The sequence below is a fragment of the Nesoenas mayeri genome (assembly GCF_963082525.1).
Source record: "Nesoenas mayeri genome assembly, chromosome: 2".
Classification (NCBI taxonomy): Eukaryota; Metazoa; Chordata; class Aves; order Columbiformes; family Columbidae; genus Nesoenas; species Nesoenas mayeri.
Window position 1 is genome coordinate 90359734 of NC_137543.1, and position 24399 is coordinate 90384132.

Genomic DNA, 24399 nt, shown 5'->3' on the forward strand with positions numbered 1-24399 from the left:
AAACCAAACAACAAACTAAATCAAAACCAAACCAAATCAACAAACAAAAAACCACACAAAACACACACAACAAACAACACTATCCCCCCGCAAAACCCCAAAATACACACACACACACACAAAAAAGAAACAAAAAAAACAACAGAAAAAATCATACAGAAATCAACCTTCAAATGTCAACACCACTATATAATTGGCTCGGCTGACTGGCTACAGGTACAGATACAACAAATTTAAGAGGAAGCATGTGGCATACTCGTTTTCTCCTAGGCATAAGCCATTTTCCAGACTTTCATCAATATATGCTATACTATATGTAAATTGGCTCTGTTTCTTAGAATAAAGTTTTCTATTCAAAATATGATTTAAGATGAAACAGGTTTGGCTTCCTTCAGAATTCAGGTAGGGTTTGAAGGGATGGCAATTCAAGAATGGAATTTGAGCATTTGAAATCAAGAGCTTGTTAAGGCATGATGCATTTTAAGTAAATATTTTACAGGTCATTCCCCTCAGATCATAAATGCCCCTTATGAAACAAAATAAGTCAAGCCTACCTGTTTAAACAAAGCGTAGAGCTTCAACTTAGTTTCATTCCCAGGATCCTTTTTCAAAAGCTTCAGTTGCTCTTGAGCCTTTTCAAAGTCTTTCTGGCTGACTTGCATGGTGGCTGCAGTCATGTGCAGGTGAATTGCTGGAATGCAAACAGCTTGTGCTCGCCTGTTAAGAAGTGGAGAAAGAAAGTCCCATTGCTTGGTTTTTGTGTAAGACTAGAGGAGAAACAAATATGCTGCTTTCTAAAGACATTGAATATTTGTACCTGCGCTGATCAAAGTAACAATAACAAACAACAGGATGCCAAAAATTACAAGAAAGTTGCTTTAGAAGTTTACTTTAGCTGCAATGTAATTAACCTTTGGAGAATAAGACATAAAGTCCTAGACTTAATGCTGCCAGAGGACAAAGAAACTATGCAGTAATATACCAGATCATCATATATAGACCACTAAATGGCAGCAATGGTAAAATAATGTTTTGCTCTTTCTGGAATAAATCAGAGCTCTACAGGTCCTGTCCATGACAAACAAGTGAGAAACACACAATATTTTTATTAATGGTTTAAATCTCTGTATGTGACTGTAGCAGCTTTGTATGTCTACGAATTAAAATGAGTATGCAGCCTGTTTTTTGTGATCTTTCTGTGGGACTATGGTGGGTCCTTGGATTCCCTGATGGAGGGCATGGGAACAGAAATTAGCCTTGAAGATATCGAGGTTCACCCATGAGAAAGATGGGAGCAAAGGAGTATCCCGAGATGTTAAGGATGTATCCGTGAGAGAGAAGGGAGTAAAGGAGTAACATTGATGAAAGCAAAAATAGCCAATAAGATGTTACTGCTGTAACTTGTAACCAATGAAAAGACACATGAAGAGACACATGAATTGGTAAAACTCTATAAAAATGCACTTGTGGCACTAAATGGCATCTGCTACTTTCATCCTGGAAGAACTTAGTCGTTTGTCCGTCTCAACCACGATATCTTTCCAAGTTTATTGTGCTTCTATCTAGAAACACTTCAATCTGAAAGCCGTGTTCTCCAAGCAGGGCAACATAAGTGAAGGCCAATTTCAAAATGTACTTTGGAAATGGACTGGCTGTAAAACAGCCTGCAGATACTTGAAAAAAAAAGGTGACCAAAATATTCTGGAAGGAGAAGTCCCCAGAAAAATAGGTAATTCCATTAAAAAAACAAACAAACAAACCAACCAAACACAAACTCCACTCCAAAGAACCAAATCCAACCCTATCATGCTTTGTAAAAGCAGATTTACTTCAACAGTTTGGAAGCAAAAGCCAAGAAGCGTAATAGTTGTTTCAATAGGGCAAAAGCATGTTGTCTCAGCTTTCTTTGGTTAAATTGCAATATACATTAAATATTTACTACTTTTAAAATGTTAGCAGTTTATGTATCAGTGTTTCTTCTCTATTTTAGTAAAAGAACAACAAAAGCCCCCAACTTTCCCCATTCTAACTTAGACACAGCTGTCATGTTAGAACATCATATATGATAGATTTCATAATCAGTCACACTTGAAAAATTAATGTTTGTCTTAAATGCTGTCTGATAGAATGTCTAACCGTTAATTTAACTTGTTAACATTTCAGTTACAGAACCATCATTTAAAAAGCATGCCTAACATGAAAATTCTGCCTTTCTATAAACACCTAATGAGAATTTTAGGGAAACTCTACTGCCTACTTTGGAAACATCCTCATTGCTCTTATTTCTTAAATAAGATCTATTTTCTGTTGCAAGCCTAAAAGTTGCAGGCAAGAAGTGTGAAGAATGTCAACTGTATCAAATTAATTTTATTACTCTTTCATTTCATGCAGATAAAAGGTGTTAGCTGTTTTGTAAAAATGTTTGTAAGTTCTGCTGGGTTTATGTCCTATTACAGCCCTTCTATATTAATAAAATCTAAGCTCCTGGTATTTTGGGGCTACTGAGTTTGAATGACAGAAAGCAAAATAACATTTTCTGTTACATAAGAATTTTTTTCCAAAAGAAAGAATTCCAGAATCTGCTTCAAAATCTTACACTAGTAGATAGAAATCTATCCAAACAATACAAAATAGAATAGGCTACCAAAAAAGGCTGCGGGAATAGAAAATTTTCTTTCTAAAACTGATCAGCTGTCAGCCTTTGCTACCATAGCAGTACATCCAGACACACGTGGGTTAATCATCTGCCAGTTTAACTAACATACTGTGTCAGAGTTTAACAAGTTTATCCCTTAAACCAACTGAGAGGCTATTCACCCAATTTATAAACTTCACCTCCAGCAACAGTAAAAGTCCTTTGACAGGAAAAAGTGTACCTAAATAGATATGGATACAACTTCTTTAGTACTACATTCTTTTAATTAGTCTGTCCTTGAGGCACAGAACATGATGCACCCTTTCATATCCTACTCCCAAACAGGTTTTTAAAGTCACATTTACAGGAAGAAGAAAATGAGAGTTCAGGAAGACTAGTGGTTTCTTTTGGTTTGGAGGTTTTTTTCCCTCCAATTTTGCTAACCAGCTTTGGGGCTACTTGAATGCTGCTGTTCCCAAGATGATCTGTGTATCTGGTACATTTTCTTTTTTTTTTTTGCCAGTCTAAGCAGTGACTATACTGAAGTGGACTCAATGTTTAAAAACGGAAATTTGGGGTTACAACATGTTTGACAATCTGTACTTCACTCCAGCTTGCTATGGTCAATATTTTGAAAGAGATTCTTAAAGCCTCTTTATATATAATTTGATATGGATCATAAATTAACAGGAAGTGAAGATGGGCAGTGGAGGAGAGAGGAATGGCATAGCAGCCAGTCTGACGGGATGTCTGCACCTATATTCAGGGTTAAGGGGTTTTGGCATTTAGCAGGTCATAAGTTGTCTTCCTCATTAAGGATGCAAAGTTGACAAGTTAGAAGAGGATGAGAAAACAATTATGTGAATTTAAAAAAAAACAAAACAAGACACAAAAAAAACAAACCACACAACTCTCTGGGGAAAAGCAGAATGATCTTTCAGTATGACCAGAGTCAGAGCTACTTTCCTTGCTGTTTGATTGTATCCAGTTTTACTTCTTAGATCCAAAAAATGTTTGGGTAAAATACATTATTGATCCACTTCAAATACTCCATCTTTCATTCTTTTCCTCCCTCCCTACTGCTTTGTAATAGGAGATTGTACAACTTCGTCGTTTATTGACATCTAGGGTTTATAAGAAAAGGCCTCATTTCTTTAGTTCTTCCTTACTGCTTGTAGCTCAGCTCTCTGCGGGATATCTATGATTCACTCCTTTCTCTCTGCCTTCTGATCTCAGAGGACATTTACTATACATTACTGATGATTACTAGTTCCGAACTAGCTGACTGCTACTATTTCTCTATTAAAATAACAAAGGATGAAAACTCAAAGGAAAAATGAAGGTATTTCACAATTTATTCACCTTCAGCAGGACCTCATTCTTCAGAGATACAAGACTAGAAGGAGCAGAGCTCCTTGACCCCAAGTAGATCACATAAAGAGTGAGGAGATGTCTCACCACCTGTCAGCACAGCAATAGCACTGCCACCCCTGGGACCACAAAGTGACACGACCCCAAAGACCGAGGAGCAGGAGAGGCTGCTGCAGCCCACTATGGGGAGGACTTACTCCCTCCATCTGCTGCTCCCTTGTTGTGACACTGAATCCTTCTTAACTCCTTCACTGAGAAAATCCATGCCTCATCTTAGCGGCCTCACTGAAACCACACAGGGCAGGCTGAGAGCCTGGAACCTGACCTACAAACTACTGGTGTTAACCCTGCACTTTTTTCAGTCCAAGCAGAAAAATAAGCCTAAGAAAAGCAATCAAACCCCCTCTGCGTTCCCCCTTCTCATCTACTCACTGTAACAAAGCTAAATTATTTCCTTCACAAAGCTTATTCCCTTTATTGCCCTGCACCTGGCAGGCAATTAGCTGCCACTCTCCCACTGCTACAAATTACCTTTGTTGTACTGGCACCCCTGGAAGACTCTCATGCGCCCAGCAACCTCTCCCAGCTGGGTAAAAAATACAGTTCCCATCAGAGAGAGAAGCAAGAGGAGTCATAGCTTGACAGACCAGCCACAAAGTCCACAACAAATGCCTGTGCACTCCTGCAAAATCATTCACTGGGTACTTCACAAGCTGTATGCACTCTGAAAAAAAAGAAATAAAACCTGGTCATCACCACCTGAAACATCCAGGCTGATGATTCCCTTGCCTTGGACATCTCTCTGTTCCTATTCAGTCATTCTAGGTATAATATCTTGCAAGCCCATCCTATGCATTCTACCTGTTCACATAAATGCCTCTTTCCTTGATAAACACTCAAACATAAGGCCTTTATTAATAATTATTAATAATTACAATTACAACAAAACAAGTTTCTCACTGTTTAGCAAAGATTGCAAAGCCTGTTAAAGATGGGGCCCCTTATTACAGCATCATTGTCACTTGCATCAGGACTTTTATAGAGTTAAAAATGCCAACTTTTTGTAAAAGGCTGGCTGCTCACTTTCTAACTTTTAAAGCAACTTAGCAGTTTCCTCAGTAAGACAAACAGAAGCCCTCTTTGCACATGAAACATCAGACATGCTCAGCAAAAGAAAGGGATGGATATACCTGAACTCCATCTTCCATTTACTTAACAAAGGTTTTCTTTTAAACACTAGTAGGTCCTGGGGAAATAAAGCACAGACAAAAGCAGTCAAAAATCCTATTAGGATTAAAAGCAGCGGGTGGTGCTAGAAACACATGCGTTTAAAACTCCTGATAGAACTGAAAATGTTCATTTCATATTATTGTAACTAGCCTTAGAGAGACAAGGAAGAAAAAAATAATATGAAATTTTATCAGACAGAAATCAGCAGTACATTAAACTGCCACCTAGATGAATCCTGGAATGTACACTTAATAGAAGATGTGGATATCTTTTGTGCATTATGTGTAATACTTCATATAACGCATATGACATCTCTTCTTTGCCATGATTGCTATCTCAAGGTGCTGTGATCTTTTATGCTGCTCTTTCCACACATTCCTCATGCAGAACAGTGAGCAGCACAGTAACCAGCCCTTGCCACTTCACATAGACCTGGGTATTACAGCATCATAAAGTGGCAATATTTCTGCTCATGTTTTTTCCACCTGAAGAGAAAATGAAATAAACCCCTGTTTTGCTGCTGCTACTGTAGAAAGGGTTGTATAGTTGTGTTGTTTTTTTTTAGTTAGGACACAAAGCAATCAGTTCCCACAAACTTCTAGCCACCAAGTGTTTGGTTATAATCTGAAACAAGCTTCTGATTATGTGCATCTCCAGAGTCCTTGCAAAGAGGAGACAGCACACGATGCCCAGCCCATCACAGTGTCTGAGGCACCAGCCAGTCTCAACTGTTCTACAAGGTTCAGGAGGTCAAAACTTATCCCAAGTGCTTCGCCTGGTCTGCTCCAGCACAGGCAACTACTGCTTTGGGAGGCTGCTCCAAAATCAAGTAGGGAAGCCACCAAATGAGACCTCCTCACTACCCTGTCCTCCTACTGTTGGGACTCACACAGCAAGAGTGGAGGAACCACGAGCCCTCCCCGGTGGGGTGCCCGGGGTAGTCCTTGCTGCTGGCACCCAGCCATGGAGTATTCCTGCTCTGAGCACAGTCTCAGGCTTCGGTCCCCTCTTTCAGTAGCGCTTCTCCTATTTTGATCCTCCCTCAAAATTAGCCTGATTTTCCTCCATGCAGGAGAAAGAAAGGGATCTAGAGGAGCAATAGCAACCTTTGGTCATTAGTTGAGCTACATCAAGGGACACAGGAGCAGAGCAGGTGGAAAAAGGTTGCCACTCTTGGCAACTGCAGCAACTGTTAGGAAATAAGGCATGTGAGGAGAACAGAAACCAGTATTTAAACTGTAACTGATGAGAAAATAAGTGGGCCATCTGGAAAAAGAAATTCAACCAGAGACACTGACTTCTCTTATATCAGATACATTATACATTATATCAGATTCTCTAAAAAGGTGACCAAAAAAAGGAAAAAGAAAGGTTGATAACCAAATAATGACAATGAGCAAAGCATTAGCAGTACCCCTATTTCATAACTTTCTTGGTAACTAGGAAAATAATGCTAGTGTGTTCCATATTCACCTGAAGTATTTATTGCATGCAATGAATTAAAAGTTTTACTTCACTTTATTTAGCTGACTGCTACTGTCTATGCTGTTAATATAAACATTATTAGAAATTTTAATCTGCAGGTTGCCCAAATCACCATTCATCACGCCACTGGTTACACACTATGGAACCCACACAGATATTTACCCACACAACAATGAAACATTTAGGATTCATACTTTTTCACATAGTCCAAGCACTTACACAACAATATAAGAGCTTTCCCTGTACAGCTGAAGGTGGAGAGGGCTTATGTCAAATTTCTGCCATACATTCAGTCCTGCAGTTTTTCTCTCCATACAAGCTATCTTGGCCTGAGCTGGGAAGAGGTACCTGACAGCACTAAAACAAACTGAGCAGCCTGTGGCATGTCTGGAGTGATTGCTCCTTTTCTGTTTGGAGAAAATCAGAGCAGTATGTGCGGGGTGGATGGTTAATTAATACAGAAATTCTGGGCAGAGGTTCTTTTGCCTGTAGAAGCAAAGCAATCCTCTCTTTCTTTATGCCATCTTGTTACAGGCTTCTCCCAAAGAACTTCAGATCATTTGACTATACTCACTATTTTTTGTCATATACTCTTTTCAGGTTGTTTTTTTCACCCCCTGCAGAATTACTTTGTTTTTTATGAGTGTCTATCAAATGAATATGATGTCTGTTACAATATCTTGTCAGACTTACAGGTGGGAAGCCATTTCAGACATATTTTCTTACAAACAGAAGTTGTGAAGTAGGCAGTGACAGTGTCATACTAAAGAAACCTCAGCTTGACAGTTCTTACACTACTAAAGTCAAATTACTTCAGCTGCTAATTTCTAGTCCTGTCGTTTCATGTTTCTTCTCATGTAGTGGGAAATGTGGAGTAACCATATTTGCCACATGAACACCTTTCCTTTGCAACTTCGGTAATCTTGAAAAAGCCTGTATCTGCTTCCACAACCATCCCATATGAAAACTTCCACTCCCCTCATTTGTATGCACCTCTTGCAAGATCCTCTGCCATTAATTAAAACAACTCAGACCATGGGCAGATGAAATTCAGCCTTCATTCACATGACGGAGAAGCAGAGACTGCCTCTAACAATTTTTGTCTGTTCATATTTCACTGACTGATACATTTTCTAATATCTAGTGACTACAAAAGAAGGAAACATGGTTAAATAATTGAGTTGCGCCTTTGAGTTAACCCAAACCCACACACTTTTCATGACAGCAACTCTTGCACCTTACAATCAACAAGTCAACTACTTTGGGGTAACTATTGCAGGCAAAGCAGTATGTACTTTAAGTTTACAGGCTCCTGTGTTGCTATCACCTGTGAACATGCACCACAGCAGTAGGTCAGTAGTAATCCAAGTCAGTAGGTCAGGTTAGCAGTAAGTTAATACGAGCTTAGCAGCTACAGTAGTCTTATTTCTTCGTGCAGCAAGGACTAATGCACGGGTCTGTTTGGGAAAACAACGCGACTGTTCACTGGGTACCTGCTAAGACTTACTGTAACAAGTGCATCACCTCTCAGACCAAAGTCCAGTAGCCTAAGAAAGTCTTAGCAGCTACCAAGGTTATTCTCTAGTAATCAGTGCACTCAGTTCCCTTGGGGAAACACTAAGTTTTATTGATCATAGTGATAACATAGAAGTGTTGATAACTTGGTAGACAGAACTCCAGTTTTCCTAAAAAACATAAGAAAATAACTATCCCTCCGTGTTGCACCGGCAAAATCCCTGGCAGTACCCCATTATACTGTAGCTACTGTGGAATAACTAAAATATTTTGCTTTCAGGTCATAGGAACGTTCTGGTATTTTCAATATATCTAGCTAGCAGAAAATCTCAGTGCAAATACTCTATAACCAATTCACTTACTGCTGCTTTAATAAACAGAAAAAAATGAAAGTCAAATTATTTCCTCCTTTACATTAGAACATTTCAATAGTTGTTCTAAACACAAGTTTGGTGTACAAATCCTTATCAGCTTTTACTATTTTACACTCCTACACTGTTTTGACATATGAAAACTAGAATATAATGATGTGTCTGTTGGCAAATTGAAGCACTGAATCACTGTTGTTTAGTGTAAGTGGCTCAGCTGTGCTGATTTTTTTTTTTTTTTTTCAATATTAAAGAATATCTAAGAATCAAAGATCTAGATTACCATTCACTGAGATCTGAAATGAGCTGCTCTTTGTGCTCTGTACAGGCACAGCTAATATTCTCTCCTTGCAGCTGCTGGGAGGGAAAACAGGATCATCCTGAAATCTCTTCAAGAGCTCTCTCTTTCCAGCAGGCTTAAGTTAACTGGACGTGGTAAATGACTAAAGAATGAGAGAATTTCCTGTACATGCTCAGTCCATGTAAGACATCCCTGCAAGCAGGAAGATTTACTGACAGATATCCTCTGAAACACATTCAAACATAAATGTTAGCAGAAAAATACAGAGCTGTGATACTCATACATATGACATTTGCTGAGAAACACTCAAAGTTAGGTTCTTTATACATCCTTATCCAAGGTGACTTTTATGAAATAGTTACGAACAAATACTCAAAATAATTTTGCTGCTAATGGAGAACGGAAAAAGCTGTTTTTTGTCTGGCTCCTGGGGACAAATCCTGCTGACTGTATGGAGAGTAAGAAAGTGGACACTTCGATGTTAAAGGCTTTTGGCCAATGTAGGTAGGTTTCTGACAAGGATACAACCAGCTGCTGGAGTCCCCATTCACATTAGAAAACACACAGACACTCCTGCTAGTTCAGCTGAAGCAGTGAACGAAGATGTGTGAGGTTCACTTTCTTTTCTGACTCCATGATACTTCAATATAATGACAATGGACACAAAGAATACTGAACAAGCTACACAACTATAATAGAGCAGAACTTGTCAATAGCTTATCCTGTCCAAATCCAGGATTATTTCACACAGGTTAGAATTAAACAAATTAGGACTAAACACGAAGCAGCACGCTGCTCCTGGTTTTGGCACTATTTCCAGCACCCACAACCAGACAAACATGTCCTGTAAAGACCTTGGCCAATTTACTTGTTAAAAATCTGAGGCAGACTTGAGCTTAGAGCTAAAGTTCTTGCATACATGCAAGACTTGCAAGTATATTTCTGTCACAGCAGAATTTATACCTGCTCTATGAATAACAGTGTTATTGAGAAGTTTTCTCAATTTCCAACTAATAACTTTCTCTTTAGATGTCCTCAGTAATGTACCTTGCTCTTAGTTTTATCAGAGAATGATTGATCTTGCAGATGTAACACTAAGTCTTGCATACAAAATAAAGCACCGAGAATGTTTGTCTCTTTTAGAAAAACTATACACTTCCAACAAACTTCAAGTCATGTCTTACTAAAACACTGTAAGAAGCTTAAATCATGACATTTAGAAGGCTGCACCTAAAGCGGCAGCTCACAAGACAGAGGTCAAAGGCCCGTGGTGGATTGTGACAGTTACTAGTGGGGCTGCAACACGTACAGAGTCATATTGGCTTCTGATGTCATTGTAGACATTGCAAAGAACTATTGGTCTGGTAAAGTGGCTGACAACCCAAATAACTTGGAAGTTCTTCCCTAGAATAAAAGTGTGTTTCATCTGGCATCTCACTGGCAATTAAGAAAAACAACACAAAACCAACGAGAAGGATTATTTTGTTTCAGGAACAGGCTTGCTATACTGAAGTGTTTGAAGCAGTAAGCATTTTACAAGCACATTTATCATGGTATAAAATGACAGCATATTTGAAATAATTATTTTACTCTGTTTAACGGTTGGCTTCTAAGGACCAAATTTTTCAAGAATCATTGTGCATTCTACAAATGATATACCTCTTATATGATATTTTCAGAATAAATATTAGCAGAGCACCTCACTACAAAAACAGTAGCCATTTTTTTGAGGGACAAAGAGTCAACAAAGAATCTATACAACTCAATCAACCTAATTCTTAAGAAATAATTTTTATTCCCTCTACTGAGCAATGGTGAGACCACACCTGGACTACTGTGTCCCATTCTGAGCTCCCCAGTACAACAGAGACAGGAGTATATTGGAAAGAGTCCAGTGAAGGACCAATAATACAATTAAAGAACTGGATCATCTCGCATATGAAGAGAGGCTGAGAGAGCTGGGACTGTTCAGCCCCCAGAAGAACAGGCTCGTGGGGATCTTATTGATGTATATAAATACCAAAAGGGAGGGTGTGAAGACAATGGAGCCAGGCTCTTCTCAGCAGTGCCCAGTGACAGGCCCAAAGGCCAATGTGCACAAACTGTAACACAGAGGTTTCCTCTGAACTCAAGGAAACACCTTCTTTCTGTGAGGGTGACTGAGCACTGGCACAGGTTGTGCAGGGAGGTGGTAGAGTCTCTGACCTTGGAGATACTCAAAAGCTGTCCAGACATGGTCCTGGGCAACCACCAAAGGTGGCTCTGCTTGAGCAAGGGGGGTGGACCAGATGACCTCCAGAGGCCCCTTCCCACCTCAACCAGTCTGTGATCGCGTGAAAAACAAACACATTTAACCTGCTAGCTATATTGAAGGAGTACACAAGCAGCCCACTAACTTTAACAGCTCATCTCTAGACTAGACTTCGAAGCTACAGTTCTCCTCACCTTCATGTGAAAACCTTCAGAGTCTGTTTCAGCAGAGGAATTGCAATGATTTGTTCTAGGACACTCTGAAAATAGGAAGACTACATTTGAACTGTTACAGTTTAAATTCTCACCTGGTAGTATTACCCTGTTAGTCAATCTACATTCAAGGATGGAAGCAGTACTTAGATCCATATACACACCCAGTCTTTGTAGCCAAGAAGTCCAATCATAAAGATCAACCTGCAAGATCATGACAGAAAAAACAAACAAACAAACAAACCCAAACTACTGACTATGTAAATGAGTGAAGATATTTCACAGAGCAAAGTACACTCTGAACTCCTTCAAATCGCAACACTTACTAAAAGCAAAGTTCCCACTCTGACCTTGCTCAGACAAACCAGGCTGGGATGAAGGGCAGCTGTGCATGCCCTGTCACAGGGAAAGAGGTTCATCTGCAAACTGCCTACCCTAGCTACAGACAAAAGATGTGAAATACCAAGAATTACATCAGCACCTAAAAAGGACAACTCTTGTGTGGCTTCCTTTTCCAACCTGACCTTATTTCTGGCAGAGCAATAAGACAACTTGGGAGTGGGAAGGACAGGCAGGCAAAGAAAAGGAGAAAAAAAAAAGGGGGGGGGGGCATGGGTAATGAAAGAAGAAAGAAGAAAGAAGAAAAAGAAAACCTTTGCCTCTGGGGAGTCAGATGCCAATAGGAGATGATACTTTTGTGAGCAGGTTAAAAGGACTCTATGATATTGAAATAGAAAGAATTATTTGGTTTTGGGAGTGGAGCTTTTAAATTTGTTTGGTTTTAAACACGGCTTTGCATTTCCACTGTCAAAAAGCTACTCTGAACTATGTAGCCAGATACCACTTGAGGGCAAAGTTCTGTTTACTTGTTTCTAAACCAACACAATGAGAATTTCCATTTAATCTTTGATTAAAATAGACTTCATTCACTGACTGGAGCACAGAAGTTTCCACATGAAATACTCCATGTTATAAGAAAAAGGTAGCTTTCATACACACAGCAAACATCACACAAGTTCTCTCTGGATTTCAAAACAAATGAAATCTGTCTACCTAATGAATTCACTGCTATGTAGTGCTGTTATCATTTCTGTAGGTATTTAGGTCAACATTACAAATCAGTAGCTTATGAACAAAACAATGAAGTTATTAGCTCACCAATAATGCTTATGGTCTTCTTTCCGTGGCTGGCTGACCTGCGTTACTCATATGAAAAGCAGTAGCTGATAAAATACTATGCTGACACTGTAACAGTGATTTTTTTTTTTTTTCTTTAATATCATTGCTTTCAGTGAGAAAAGAATATCATCAGGGAAATTTTAAATCTAGGATGTTGGCAAATTATCAAGTTGCTACACATTAATCACTGCCAGACCTCCCCAAAGCCAAACAAATAGTACCACCTATTCAGTGACATAAAGCCCAACTTTTGATGGAAGAAAGAAACCTCAACCAGAATCCATTCCAAGAGAGCTTTTGCTTCCTGTTTTCTGGTGGAGCATCTAGCACTAAATTATTTGGCAATGGTTTCTGTTTGCTTGTGAAAAAGGATGGTTTAACAAGGCCTTTAAAATCTTAGCTCACTGTTTTTGCTGGAGTTTACTGATTGCAGTCTAAATTTTATTATAATGAACTTCAAGGGGACCTGAAAAATGTTCACTGTAATCAGTGGGCTCATCACAATAGAAAGGCTCAATCACTTGCTATGTCAGAATCATGAAGAAACAACCAATCTGAACTGAATATCAATACATAATAGTTTCAGTTAGCTTATTTCACACTGATTAAAATTTAAATTATTCTTTTAAAATAGAACAGCCAGGAAATAGTAAAAAAAAAAAGAAAAAAAATAAGTCACAAATATTCTTATGCTGAATACAATAATAAAATGGAAAAAAAAGAACAGATGGACATAACTAGTTCAATCTTCCATATGTGCTCACTCTAACAAAGACAACTACCAGTGAATCCTCTGGGGTGTACTTTGGCATTACTATAAATGGAGGTTACTTGTAAACAAGGCTCATTACAGTGATTTAAGTCTGCATGTCAAGCCCAGGGTAGAATGTAATATTTTGCACTATGAATTTTGAATTCCTGACATTCAAGTGTTTTTAATTTCTTTGTATGTTCCAAAAATTTTGCTAGAAATAAACAGACCAATTTCCATCCTAACAAGGACTACTATGCAAGAATGACATATAGCTTGCTTGTCCTCTTCACTAGATCGCAGTTGCAGACTAAGCATGATTTGCACAGGTGGAGAAGTAGAAGGGAAGAAAGAAATAAGCAGCTTCTTAGAATGGTACTATTAAAAGACAGTATCTCCTACCCTAGCAAAAGCTCAAAATTAATTCCTAGCATTACATTAAGTAAAAAACAAATAAGGAGACTAAACCAAAACACCACAAACCCAAACATTTGAAAATGTATCTATATTCAGCTCAACAAACTCATAACTAACTTCTGATGGGGAGAGAAATCTTAAAAAGCAAGGGCAAAGATAAACTGTGCTTCCTCACGTCAAGTGGGAGGTACCGGAGAGCGCACTTTGGAGAGAAGGCTGTTCAAGCCTTGGCAAAATCCAACAACAAAAAGTGTAGCTAAATACCACCTTATTTGCATTCACATTATCAGATTCATTTGCACTCAGCAGCCAATCTGCTACAGAACCACCTAGTGATCCAGCAGATAAAGCTAACAGAGTCCATTGACTTAAATGAACAGCTGCTTCAAAGCAAATTAACGACAACAGAAAGCGGTGATCCAAGTCAATCTGTCTTCAAGATTTCCAGACACCTTGGCTTGATATTAGCTGTGAACTGTCTAATCCAGCTCAATTACATACAGTTAGTGAGCTTGCTGCTCCAGATTTTGTTTGGTTGATTTTAACTGCTGTGTGTATTTCTGTTCAAAACAGTGTAATAGGGTGCTTAAATAAGGACGTAAGTTTATTAAGATGCTTCTTGGGAAAACTGTTTAACCATTTTACCACTACATTTTGTCTTGTAAGTCATATTGGTAAAATAGCATGTGCAAACAAGATGTAATAACTCATGCAATTAACATTAGTATTCACAGAAGAAGACTTCCTTGAAGAGATTTAATTCTTCATTTTCCATTGACTAGCTAGGCTCAGTATTCAAAAGACAGAGGGTGAGTTCACACTAATGGCTATGTTTCAGAATCCCAACCCTTAATGAAAAACAAAAATCCAAGATTCATCAGTAGTATAAAGATCCTTTCTGAAAGACTCTGAAAGTCACCTTACAGTCACAATGTTAGGGGAAGCTGATTTTACCAGTATCTTGCAAAAAGTTACTGCAAAAGTCAAAATGGGCAAGGTTTCAAGAAAGGAAAGGTGATTTTTAATATTTTCTAATATAGATGAAGAGAAAATTGTTACTACTTTAAAGGTAACATACATATGACAAGCTCTCTAAACCTTTTGTTGACTTGCACCAAGTCAGAAAAAAATAAGCTTGGGAAAAAGCAGCACTTAAGTGCTCTGCTTGCCTTTGTGGTTGTCAGGGAAGGATCTGTGGCCCACAGTCAAGGCTGAGCAAGAAAACTTGGCTCACAGGCATCAACTAGAACTAGAGGCCTGACCTACCAAAGGGAATTTTGAAAAGATAAGCACAGTTAGCTCAAGCAGGTGGAGCAGAGCAGAGTACCTGAGACTTACAGAATACAGCATAAGCCAAGGAGAGCTGATATACAGAAATCTGTCAGTGAAACAAACAAACAAACCAACTAACCACTGGCTGTCTAATAGGGAACTGCAAACAGCTGAACAAGGCAAGCCAGGACAGCCTGAGACACAGCACTGAGAGTCACGACTCAAGAGACTCAGAAACCAAAACACAAGAGCCCATGTAAGACAGCAACGGCATACTACACAGGGCCTCACTGGTGTAGGATCACAGAATCACAGAATGTTAGGGACTGGAAAGGACCTCAAAAGATCATCTAGTCCAATCTCCCTGCCAGAGCAGGAACACCCAAATGAGGTTACGCAGGAATGTGTCCAGGCAGGTTTTGAATGTCTCCAGAGTAGGAGACTCCACAACCCCCCTAGGCAGCCTGTTCCAGTGTTCTGATACCCTTTCTGATACCCTGAGTTACTTCTCAAATTTAAGTGGAACCTCCTGTGTTCCAGTTTGAACCCATTACCCCTTGTCCTATCATTGGTTGTCACTGAGAAGAGCCTGGCTCCATCCTCATGACACTCACCCTTTACATATTTATAAACATTAATGAGGTCACCCCTCAGTCTCCTCTTCTCCAAACTAAAGAGACCCAGCTCCCTCAGCCTTTCCTCATAAGGGAGGTGCTCCACTCTCTTAATCATCTTTGTTGCCCTGCGCTGGACTCTCTCCAGCAGTTCCCTGTTCTTCTTGAACAGAGGGGCCCACAACTGGACACAATATTCTGGATGTGGTCTCACCAGGGCAGAGTAGAGGGGAAGAAGAACCTCTCTCAACCTACTAACCATCTCCCTTCTAATACACCCCAGGTACCATTGGCCTTCTTGGCCACAAGGGAACAGTGCTGGCTCATGGTCATCCTGCTGTCCACCAGGACCCCCAGGTCCCTTTCCCCTATGCTGCTCTCTAATAGGTCATTCCCCAACTTATACTGGAACCTGGGGTTGTTCCTGCCCAGATGCAAGACTCTACACTTTCCTTCTTTATATTTAATTAAATTTTTCCCTGCCCAACTCTCCAGCCTGTCCAGGTCTCGCTGGATGGCAGCACAGCCTTCTGGCGTGTCAGCCACTCCTCCCAGCTTGGCGTCATCAGCAGACTTGCTGATAGTGCACTCTATTCCCTCGTCCAAATCATTGATGAATGTACTGAATAATACTGGCCCGCGTACTGACCCCTGAGGCACTCCACTAGATACAGGGCTCCAACTAGACCCCGCCCCATTGACCACGACTCTCTGGCTTCTTTCCTTCAGCCAGTTCACAGTCCACCTCACTACTCAGTCATCCAGACCACACTCCCTCAGTTTAGCAGTAAGGATGCTGTGAGAGACTGTCAAATGCTTTACTGAAGTCAAGGTAGACCACATCCACCGCCCTGCCATCATCTATCCACCTCGTTATATCTTCATAAACTTTTTGAAGACTAGAGTGACATTTGCTTTCCTCCACTCCTCAGGCCCACGGCCCCAAACTGGAACTAGCTTCCAACCCTCGTCTTCTTTTCTGTCCCCTACCTCTGCCCAACAGCAACAGCGCAGGGGCTGTCTCAGGTCTTCTCCCTCTGCCTGACAGGGCAAGGGGTTCATCACCTTTAGGGGGGTATGCGTTTTGTGTTGTGGCTAAAACACAACCCTGTATGTGGACTTCTATTGCCAGCATCAGAGGTTTCGGTACGGACCCACAGAAGACTCAGGAGTATTAGCAAATAGTTCTTAAGAATATAGTCTGATATACTACTTGAGAGCAACAATAGGAAAATCCAGTCCTCCTCTGTGGAAAAGGGGATTGGACTGGGGGTGACAGTGGACAGTAGGAAAAAGAAGCAACTGCTGCAATACAGAAATAGGGCCTGGCAGCAGGAAAGTGGGTGAGAAGAGGCAATAATGTCCCTTTTGCTCAGTTGACATGAGAACATCAGAACAAAGCTAGTTAGATTTTTATGTTTGTATCCAACCACAGCTATCTGAATAGGATTCACAGAAAGGTCAAGACATCAAGACATTTCCCACTACAGGGATCCAGGAACACTCCTTCTGAGGCCAATTAACTCCTTGTGGTCAAACCTGGAAAAAGAAACAGGACAGAAGAAGGCTCATCATCAAACCTACTGGTCATCTCCCAGATGATAATAGCCTCAAAGAGGTTTTCCGCAAGGCAAGGCTTACGTGCACTCTGGGTGTGCTGACATCTGCAGTCATTCCCAAATGCAGGTAAATTTATTGCATATCTGTAGCAGTGGAAGGCTGTGTTTACATCCTCCTCATATATTAAAACCAAGCAAACAAAAAACCCATGATGCAGTCAACAGACTGTTAACAGCAATAAAGAAGTACTTTCAGGGAATGACCTGGAATACTGAGCCTCTTCTCACTAGGAGAGGCCCCAGAACACAGCTGCTGGACGAAGCCAGAAATAATCTCTCAGCTGCAAGAGATCAGTTCTTCCTCCACCCTCAACAGAGGAGTTTCTTCATAATGTGCACAGATCCAGGACAAAGTCAAACGCTTTGGGCCTCCTCCCAGGAGCTTACATCTGACTAGCTTTGTGGGAGGAAATGCAGAAAAGAGCTATAAGGTCTGCAGTCAGAGACAGCGAAAGGAGCAGATGCAAGGATTATGATGTCCTGCTTTGCTGTAAATGTATCAAAGGGCCTTTGACATAACAACCAAAGAATGCAACTGTACTGCCAAGTAAAGGCTAAGCAATTCAGGGAGCTGGTTCAATAAATTCCCAGACAGAAACAGAAAAAGGCTGCAGAGACTGAATAAGGACTGTTGCATATTTTGCTGGGATTTAATAGCACCTGAGCTCCTGTTGTGTGTGTGTGGGCTGTAAACATGCAGATGTCTTGTCACAGGATGATGCGGGAAAGCTAAGAAGAGATTTGGGACACAGCTCGAGAGCCAGGATGGAAGTGAACTCAACCCCTTAAGACTGCTGCTGCCTCCCAAGCTGAAGAGTAGATACTGTAGCAAAGACAGATTTACTGTAACCAGGAAGTATCCCAGGCACAGACAAAGACCAACAAGGCCACATAAACAAGCCAACACCATAAGAGAAAACGAACCATTTTTTCAATCCACTTTATTTAAATACCAGCATTTAATAGCACTCCTCTGAAAAAGTCTCTTCAGAGCTGCTGAGAATCAAAGGAGTAGCTTACAGAAAAACTGGTCTTTGATAAAGATCTGAGCTCCTTTAAAGTTGCTGATATAACTACCAACTACAAAGTCAAAGTGTGACTAGGTTACTACCTTAGTTTGGACCAGGAGAATGCTCTTGGAGCAAGTCTCAAAGTTGTTTCCAACTCCGTTTCACTTGTTCGTGCTGCAGAGTTGTCTTGGCACATCTGATACAGATCCCTTCTAGATACCATAAAACTGGGAGCTGTCTCCCAGCTGCTGACAGGCACCCAGTCATGTGCCTGTCACTGGGATCATATTACAACCAGCCTGAAGGAAAGCCCCAAAACAGGGATAGTGTGGACACAGGTTTCCCAGCAGCAAACCTTTTGCTCCCAGTGGTCTCACCTGCTTTAAATGCAAATACATCCCCATAGCAGTGAAGCTCCCAATCTCAAACAGCTGAATGGAAAGACTGTTGAATGGGTACAGCCTCAGTAAGACTCTTCTGAATGTGCATTTATGTCAGCATCCCTTCTCGTCAAACAAATTCAAACTTGGAAAAATTACATACTGCAATGGGGCAGGACAAAAAGTGGATACATGGGAAGACAGCCTGTAGAACTAAGACTAGCCTCTAGAACCATGTCTGAAAGGATTATGAATGCCCTTCTTGGAAAAACAAATCAAACCAAAACCAAACAACCGAACAAACACAAAATGCAAAACACCAAAGTAAGAGGAATTCTTGTATTTTGCCCTTATATTTGTATAAGCCTTCACCTCCCAGTGCTCCAAAGATATGCCCCTTTTTTTAAATTTAGACTGCAAAAAAAGCCTCCAAAATGTATTGGCATAGCAAGGCTGCCAGCACCTTTGACATAATTCTGCTAGCATACAGTTGATATAGAAAATAAAGCCCACCTGTCTGGTGGTGTACTACTGGAAAAACTGCACCATTTATCTGTATTATATCTGGATAATATACTAGAAACATTAACTCATTATTCATATTAATCTATTACCTTATTTCACATACCGAATCTTGCCATTTCAAATTCATCTGACTGCACTAGCCTAACGATGTCCAGCAGGCCAGTCTTCTACATGTTTTCCAACTTAGAATTGCTTTCCCTTCCTCTTGTTGTAACAACTTAGCTACATTAAATTAATATTTATCTGTAGAAAGTCTGCCTGAAGAGTTATTTTTTGAAATAAGGGCAGAAGTCATGCTGATCACACAACTTGCATTCTCTCTGTTTCTCCCTGTATCTGAAGATTTTCATGTACATGCTTCAAATAATTTCTCACAAAGCCTTGGAAGAAAAACATTATACCTTAATGCCTAAATGAGTACAGTTTTCTGGTCAAAAATGCATTCATGCCTAATGGAGATACTTGGGTAAAAGTATTTCACTTATGAAAGCGTACATTATAACAGTCAGAATTGTGTGCTGTTAACCATCAGAGCACCACAGGTCTTTAATCTATTGGTATGGTGATGCCTGTTTCACTATTCTACTTAGGATCTTGCTTACTGAGTATACGTAACAAACCAAATGCTTACTTTTACTTGAGTATTAATTAAGATATTTTTGATAGGAAGAGCAAATTCTACAAATTGACACACTTCGTGATTATCATTCACACACAAACAATTTTTCAGCAGAATTTCCAACTTAACCATTTTGTCAATGTCAATCCTACAGTTCTAAGTCCACTCACAAGCCAAGTCATCCTTTCTGCTTCCCACAGCCCAGCTAACACCAGAGCTGCACACCTGTCCCAGTGTCACTAGTGCAAGTGACACGTTACCTGGAAACAGCTCAAGATCAATATGTAATGAAGACAGACCACGGGAGATATTGCATCACTATTTCCAAAGTCAGAGTAGTCTCAGCAAGAAGCCCTAATTAGCTGAACACATGGTTAAGCTTGTTTTCGTGGGACTGATTGGGAGGGGGGAAAGAACAAGAACATAGGGAGGTTGTGGAGTGTCCTTCTGTGGAGACATTCAAAACCCGCCTGGACACCTTCCTGTGTAGCCTCATCTGGGTGTTCCTGCTCCGGCAGGGGGATTGGAGTAGATGATCTTGTGAGGTCCCTTCCAATCCCTGACGTTCTGTGATTCTGTGATATAGAATCACATATTTTTCTCCATATTTCAGTACAGTTTCAGGCCCCTTACACCCACCCTAACTACTTTTTTGGTGGTTAAACACTTGCCTCAGGAGACAGAAATACAAGGGTACAGGCCCTGTTTCAGGAAGGCAACAAACGCAGGTATCCCACTCCCACAAGTGTGTTCAAACACAAAATGCGGGCGGTACGGCTGGAAGGGTCCCTGTCTCAAGCAGAAAGTGATTTCCCTCAACTTAGGATGAAACCAGTGTCTCGTCCCACGCATTAACCGCCTACATACAGGCTGTATAGAGATATCAAACCCGGTTCATCGAGTGGCACGGGTGGGAGGGCGCCTGGTCTCCACGCCGGGCCCCGGCAGGGGGGAGACGGGGCTGCCCAGGCCTGAGGCAGCGGCCGCGCCTCCCGCCGCGCCTCCCGCCGCCCCACGGCGCTTACAGCCCCGGCCCCGCCGCTGCCGGCCCTCAGCCTTCCCCTGGCCTTTATGAGAGGGCCCACTGGGCAGCCCCGCAGCAGCAGGGCCGGGGAGGGAGCCAGGCCGCCCGCTACCGGCCACTCACCGGGGAGCGCGGCGAGGAGACAGCGGCTCTCGGACCAGGGTCTCAGCGGGGCGGGACGGCACTAGAGCCCCCAGCCACACGGGCGGTGCGCGGGCGGTGCGCGGGCGGTCGGGGCTCACCTCACTTGGCAGAACGGCTGCCAGCACAACCTCCGAACGAAGGTCAGGGCGCAAGCCGCCATGACACCGGGAACCACGGCGGGGAGGAGGAGGAAGTGGCGGCGGCAAACCCCGCCCCGCCGGAGCCACGGCGCCCTCAGCTGAGGGGATGGCGACCGCCTCCCGTGGTGGAGGCCGGGCTGCGCGCCATGGCCTCGCCCGCAGCCGCTGAGGTGACGGCGGCCGGGCCGGGGCGGGCTTGGCGGGGGCCGTGAGGCGGCAGGTTGGGGCTCCGCTGGCGGGAGGGACCGGGCGGGGAGTCTCCTCTCTACGAGCGACCAGGTGCAGGTGTGACAGCAGTCGGGGGCCATAACCTGGGAAATGCACTTCGGGGTCAGAAATGAAACAGGTTGTTGTGGAAGCTACTGGAGTGTCCAGAAGAGTGACACGAAGCTGGTGAAGGGTTTGAAGGGGAAGCCGTATGAGGGGTGGCTAAAGTCACTGGGTTTGTTCAGCCTGGAGAAGAGGAGACTGAGGGGAGACCTCATGGGGCTACAGCTTCCTCACAAGGGGAGGAGGAGGGGCAGGCGCTGATTTCTTCTCTCTGGTGACCAACGACAGAACCCGAGGGAATGTCAGGAAGATGTGCCAGGGGAGGTTTAGGTTGGACATGAGGAAAAGGTTCATCCCCAGAGGGTGGTGGAGCACTGGAACAGGCTCCCCAGGGAGGCGTCAGGGCCCCAAGCCTGACAGTGTTCTAGAAGAGACTGGACAACGCCCTCAGACACGTGGTGTGAACTGTGGGGTTGTCCTGTGCAGGGACAGGAGTTGGACTCCATGATCCTTGTGGGTCCCTTCCAACTCAGGACATTCTATGATTCTAAGCCTGACGGGCAGCTGGCACTGTCAGAGAGGAGACTGTGGAAAATGATCAGATGTGAAGCCAGTGAGCAAAAGTAATGGACTCAGCTCAGCCCCTCAAAAGTGCCTTGTAACACACATCACGTTATTGATGGGGGCCATTACTTGTATTATCTTTCTATTTTTGCCTGCTAGGTAGCTCTTAAATATGTTCATGTCATTGTTTATCCACACAAATCACCTGGTGGGCTACTGAATAGCCTTGGGTCTGTACCTCAATAGGACTGGTGCCGTGCAAAAGTGAAATAAATCCTAGTGTCTGTCCCATCTATTGCTGTTTATTGCTAAGCTTTTGCACTTTGAGCTTTCGCTTCTCAGGGTATGTTTAATTTTTCCTTGCTGATGTTATCTGCTTTGGGAAAGATGTTTCTGTGTTCAGTCAGGTGCTGGGAAGATCTTCATGACTGGGATACTCAGCTCTGTCAGTCTCCTTTCAAAAAGCACCCAATAAAATCACCTTTTCGTCCTGATTTGATTTCTTGTTTGTTTGTTTTTCCTTTCCCCAGAAGTAAATGCATTTAGGATTATGAGTTCTCCCTCAAGGATAAATGTTTCAAAGCTGTTAATGAGCTGTGGGGTTCTCCTTCCTTAAATTCTTGGTTACTGTTTTCCAAAAGTGTACATAACTGTTTGAGACCAGCAATTAGGATGGCACGTTTTTTTTCTCATCTTGCCATGGTTGTGATGTGTGACTCTGGTCAAATCACATGTAGCTGACTTTTTCTAACACAGCCTTGAATTTCAAGCACGAGTGTTCTTCTTTGAACTTGATACATCTTGAATTTTGCTTATGATTACAGATCCAAAAGCCTACCATTTCTCAATTTCAGACACAACCTTTACTGGTTTGCATCTCTATCTGACCTACTTAAAATAGGTATTTATTTGCGTTTTAGCCTCTCAGTGGCAATTTCTTTCTCTGCTACACAGAGTTGTGAGATGAAATTCATGTTTATAAAAGACTTTGAAAGCACCCTTCTAAAGGTGTTATATTAAATGGTATTGTTGTTCTATACTCTTACTTGGCCTTGATCAAGCAAAACTCATGGCTTTAAAGTATGTACCTTGTTAGACAGAGACAGTATTTTGAATGCATAAAGCCAAACTATGGGCTAATTTTTTCCTCTGAGCTACAGGAATGAGGCTTTCTGTGAATAAAAAAGAAAAGAATTCTGCTCTAAAATGCTGGCATTTGTTTTGTCAAATAATAGTTTATTTTACTGAAAGCTTATGCACACAATAGTTTTAGTCTTGTAGTCTGAAAAGGCCAGAAAAATAATTGCAGGAATGTAATGAGCATCAGTTGAAAGTTTACTGTAGTACTATTGTTAGCACTAATGTGATGAATCTAGAGAGGACTCCCCAGAGAACTCATTTGGTAAGTTGCTTCAGATTTATTGTTGGACAAACAAGTCCCTAATGACAATGTCCTCTCTAGCATTTTATTGTTAATGGTAAGACAAAAGGTTTTTCCTGGCTGCATTTTTATCCTTCTGTAAAATTCTTATATTCTTTCTTTTATTTCAAAATAATACAGTTTCACATTTTGTACTACTGTCTAGAAGCGACATGAGAAGTATTTGGGGAGGGGGGAGTGCACTTCTCCTGAATTCTCTTTGCCTTGAAATTATTACCCTCTTGAAAACACAAAAGCCTTTTATATATTTGCTTAGCTGAAGGTAACAGTAACAAAAGTGGCCCATTAGACCCAGCTCACCCATTTCAGTTCCAAGGCAAAATAGTCGCTTGCATTATGTTTTCTGTTGCCTCTGCGCAGGTGAACACAGAGCACAGCAGCTGTGCTTTATTTGCGAGCTTCCTTCTCACCCCATACTACCTGCAGAAAACTTTGCTGTTAAATATATGAGATTAAATATCTTAGATCTTATTTTTCTTAACTTCTTTCTATTGCATGTAAATCAGTTGAAATAGACCTGTCTTTTTAATAAAGTCATACTGGAACTTCTGAGAATGAATAAACTTTTTCCAGTTGTACCTGAAGACAGAAAAGAGGCATCTCTGGATTCAGTCAAAGATGGATTGTATGCTATAGGAATTAAATAGGGACACCAGCAGTATGCAGTGCTCACCAAAGGAAGATATAGAGAAATAGCAAGCACAGTGAATTCTTTTTCTCTTCACCTTTCTAAGATACATGTCACAATCCATGTATTGTGTCTACAAGAGCGCAATTTGATGTGTGTGTCTGTCTCTAGAAACCTATACCTCCAGATGTCCTTCTTCCTTTTTTTCTTCTCTCTTTATTCTTCTCTTGTCCTCCTTTCAATTACTTAGCTACTTAGCATTCATCTGACTGCTCAGGTAAGCTGAAATATTAAACAAGCATTTTGTGAGTAGTGTGTCACAAAAACATCTTTCTGTTCTATTGGTGTTGTTATCTTTTCCTTATGTATGTGACATTACCTATTTTCTTAACATGCTTTTAACCATTTCTTCCTTGCAATGTATTCTCACTCAT

General features: G+C 41.4%; 1 protein-coding gene across 3 annotated transcripts in view; it reads right to left on the reverse strand.

Annotated features, from left to right (window-relative positions):
* Positions 1–21082, reverse strand: part of LOC308037587 (enoyl-CoA delta isomerase 2-like) — a gene marked incomplete at its 5' end in the record, with an annotated part of 35100 nt that extends 14018 nt beyond the window's left edge. The window contains 4 exons of one of the 3 annotated variants that reach the window (XM_080339456.1): positions 555–717; positions 4538–4730; positions 5197–5252; positions 20902–20920. In XM_080339456.1, coding sequence (XP_080195582.1) covers positions 555–717; positions 4538–4641 — 267 coding nt within the window. Of the gene's footprint in view, positions 1–554; positions 718–4537; positions 4749–5196; positions 5253–20901; positions 20921–21020 lie in introns of those variants that run through there. The other 2 variants (XM_080339458.1, XM_080339457.1) reach the window with 2 other exon arrangements.
* Between the last annotated feature and the right edge of the window lie 3317 nt (positions 21083–24399).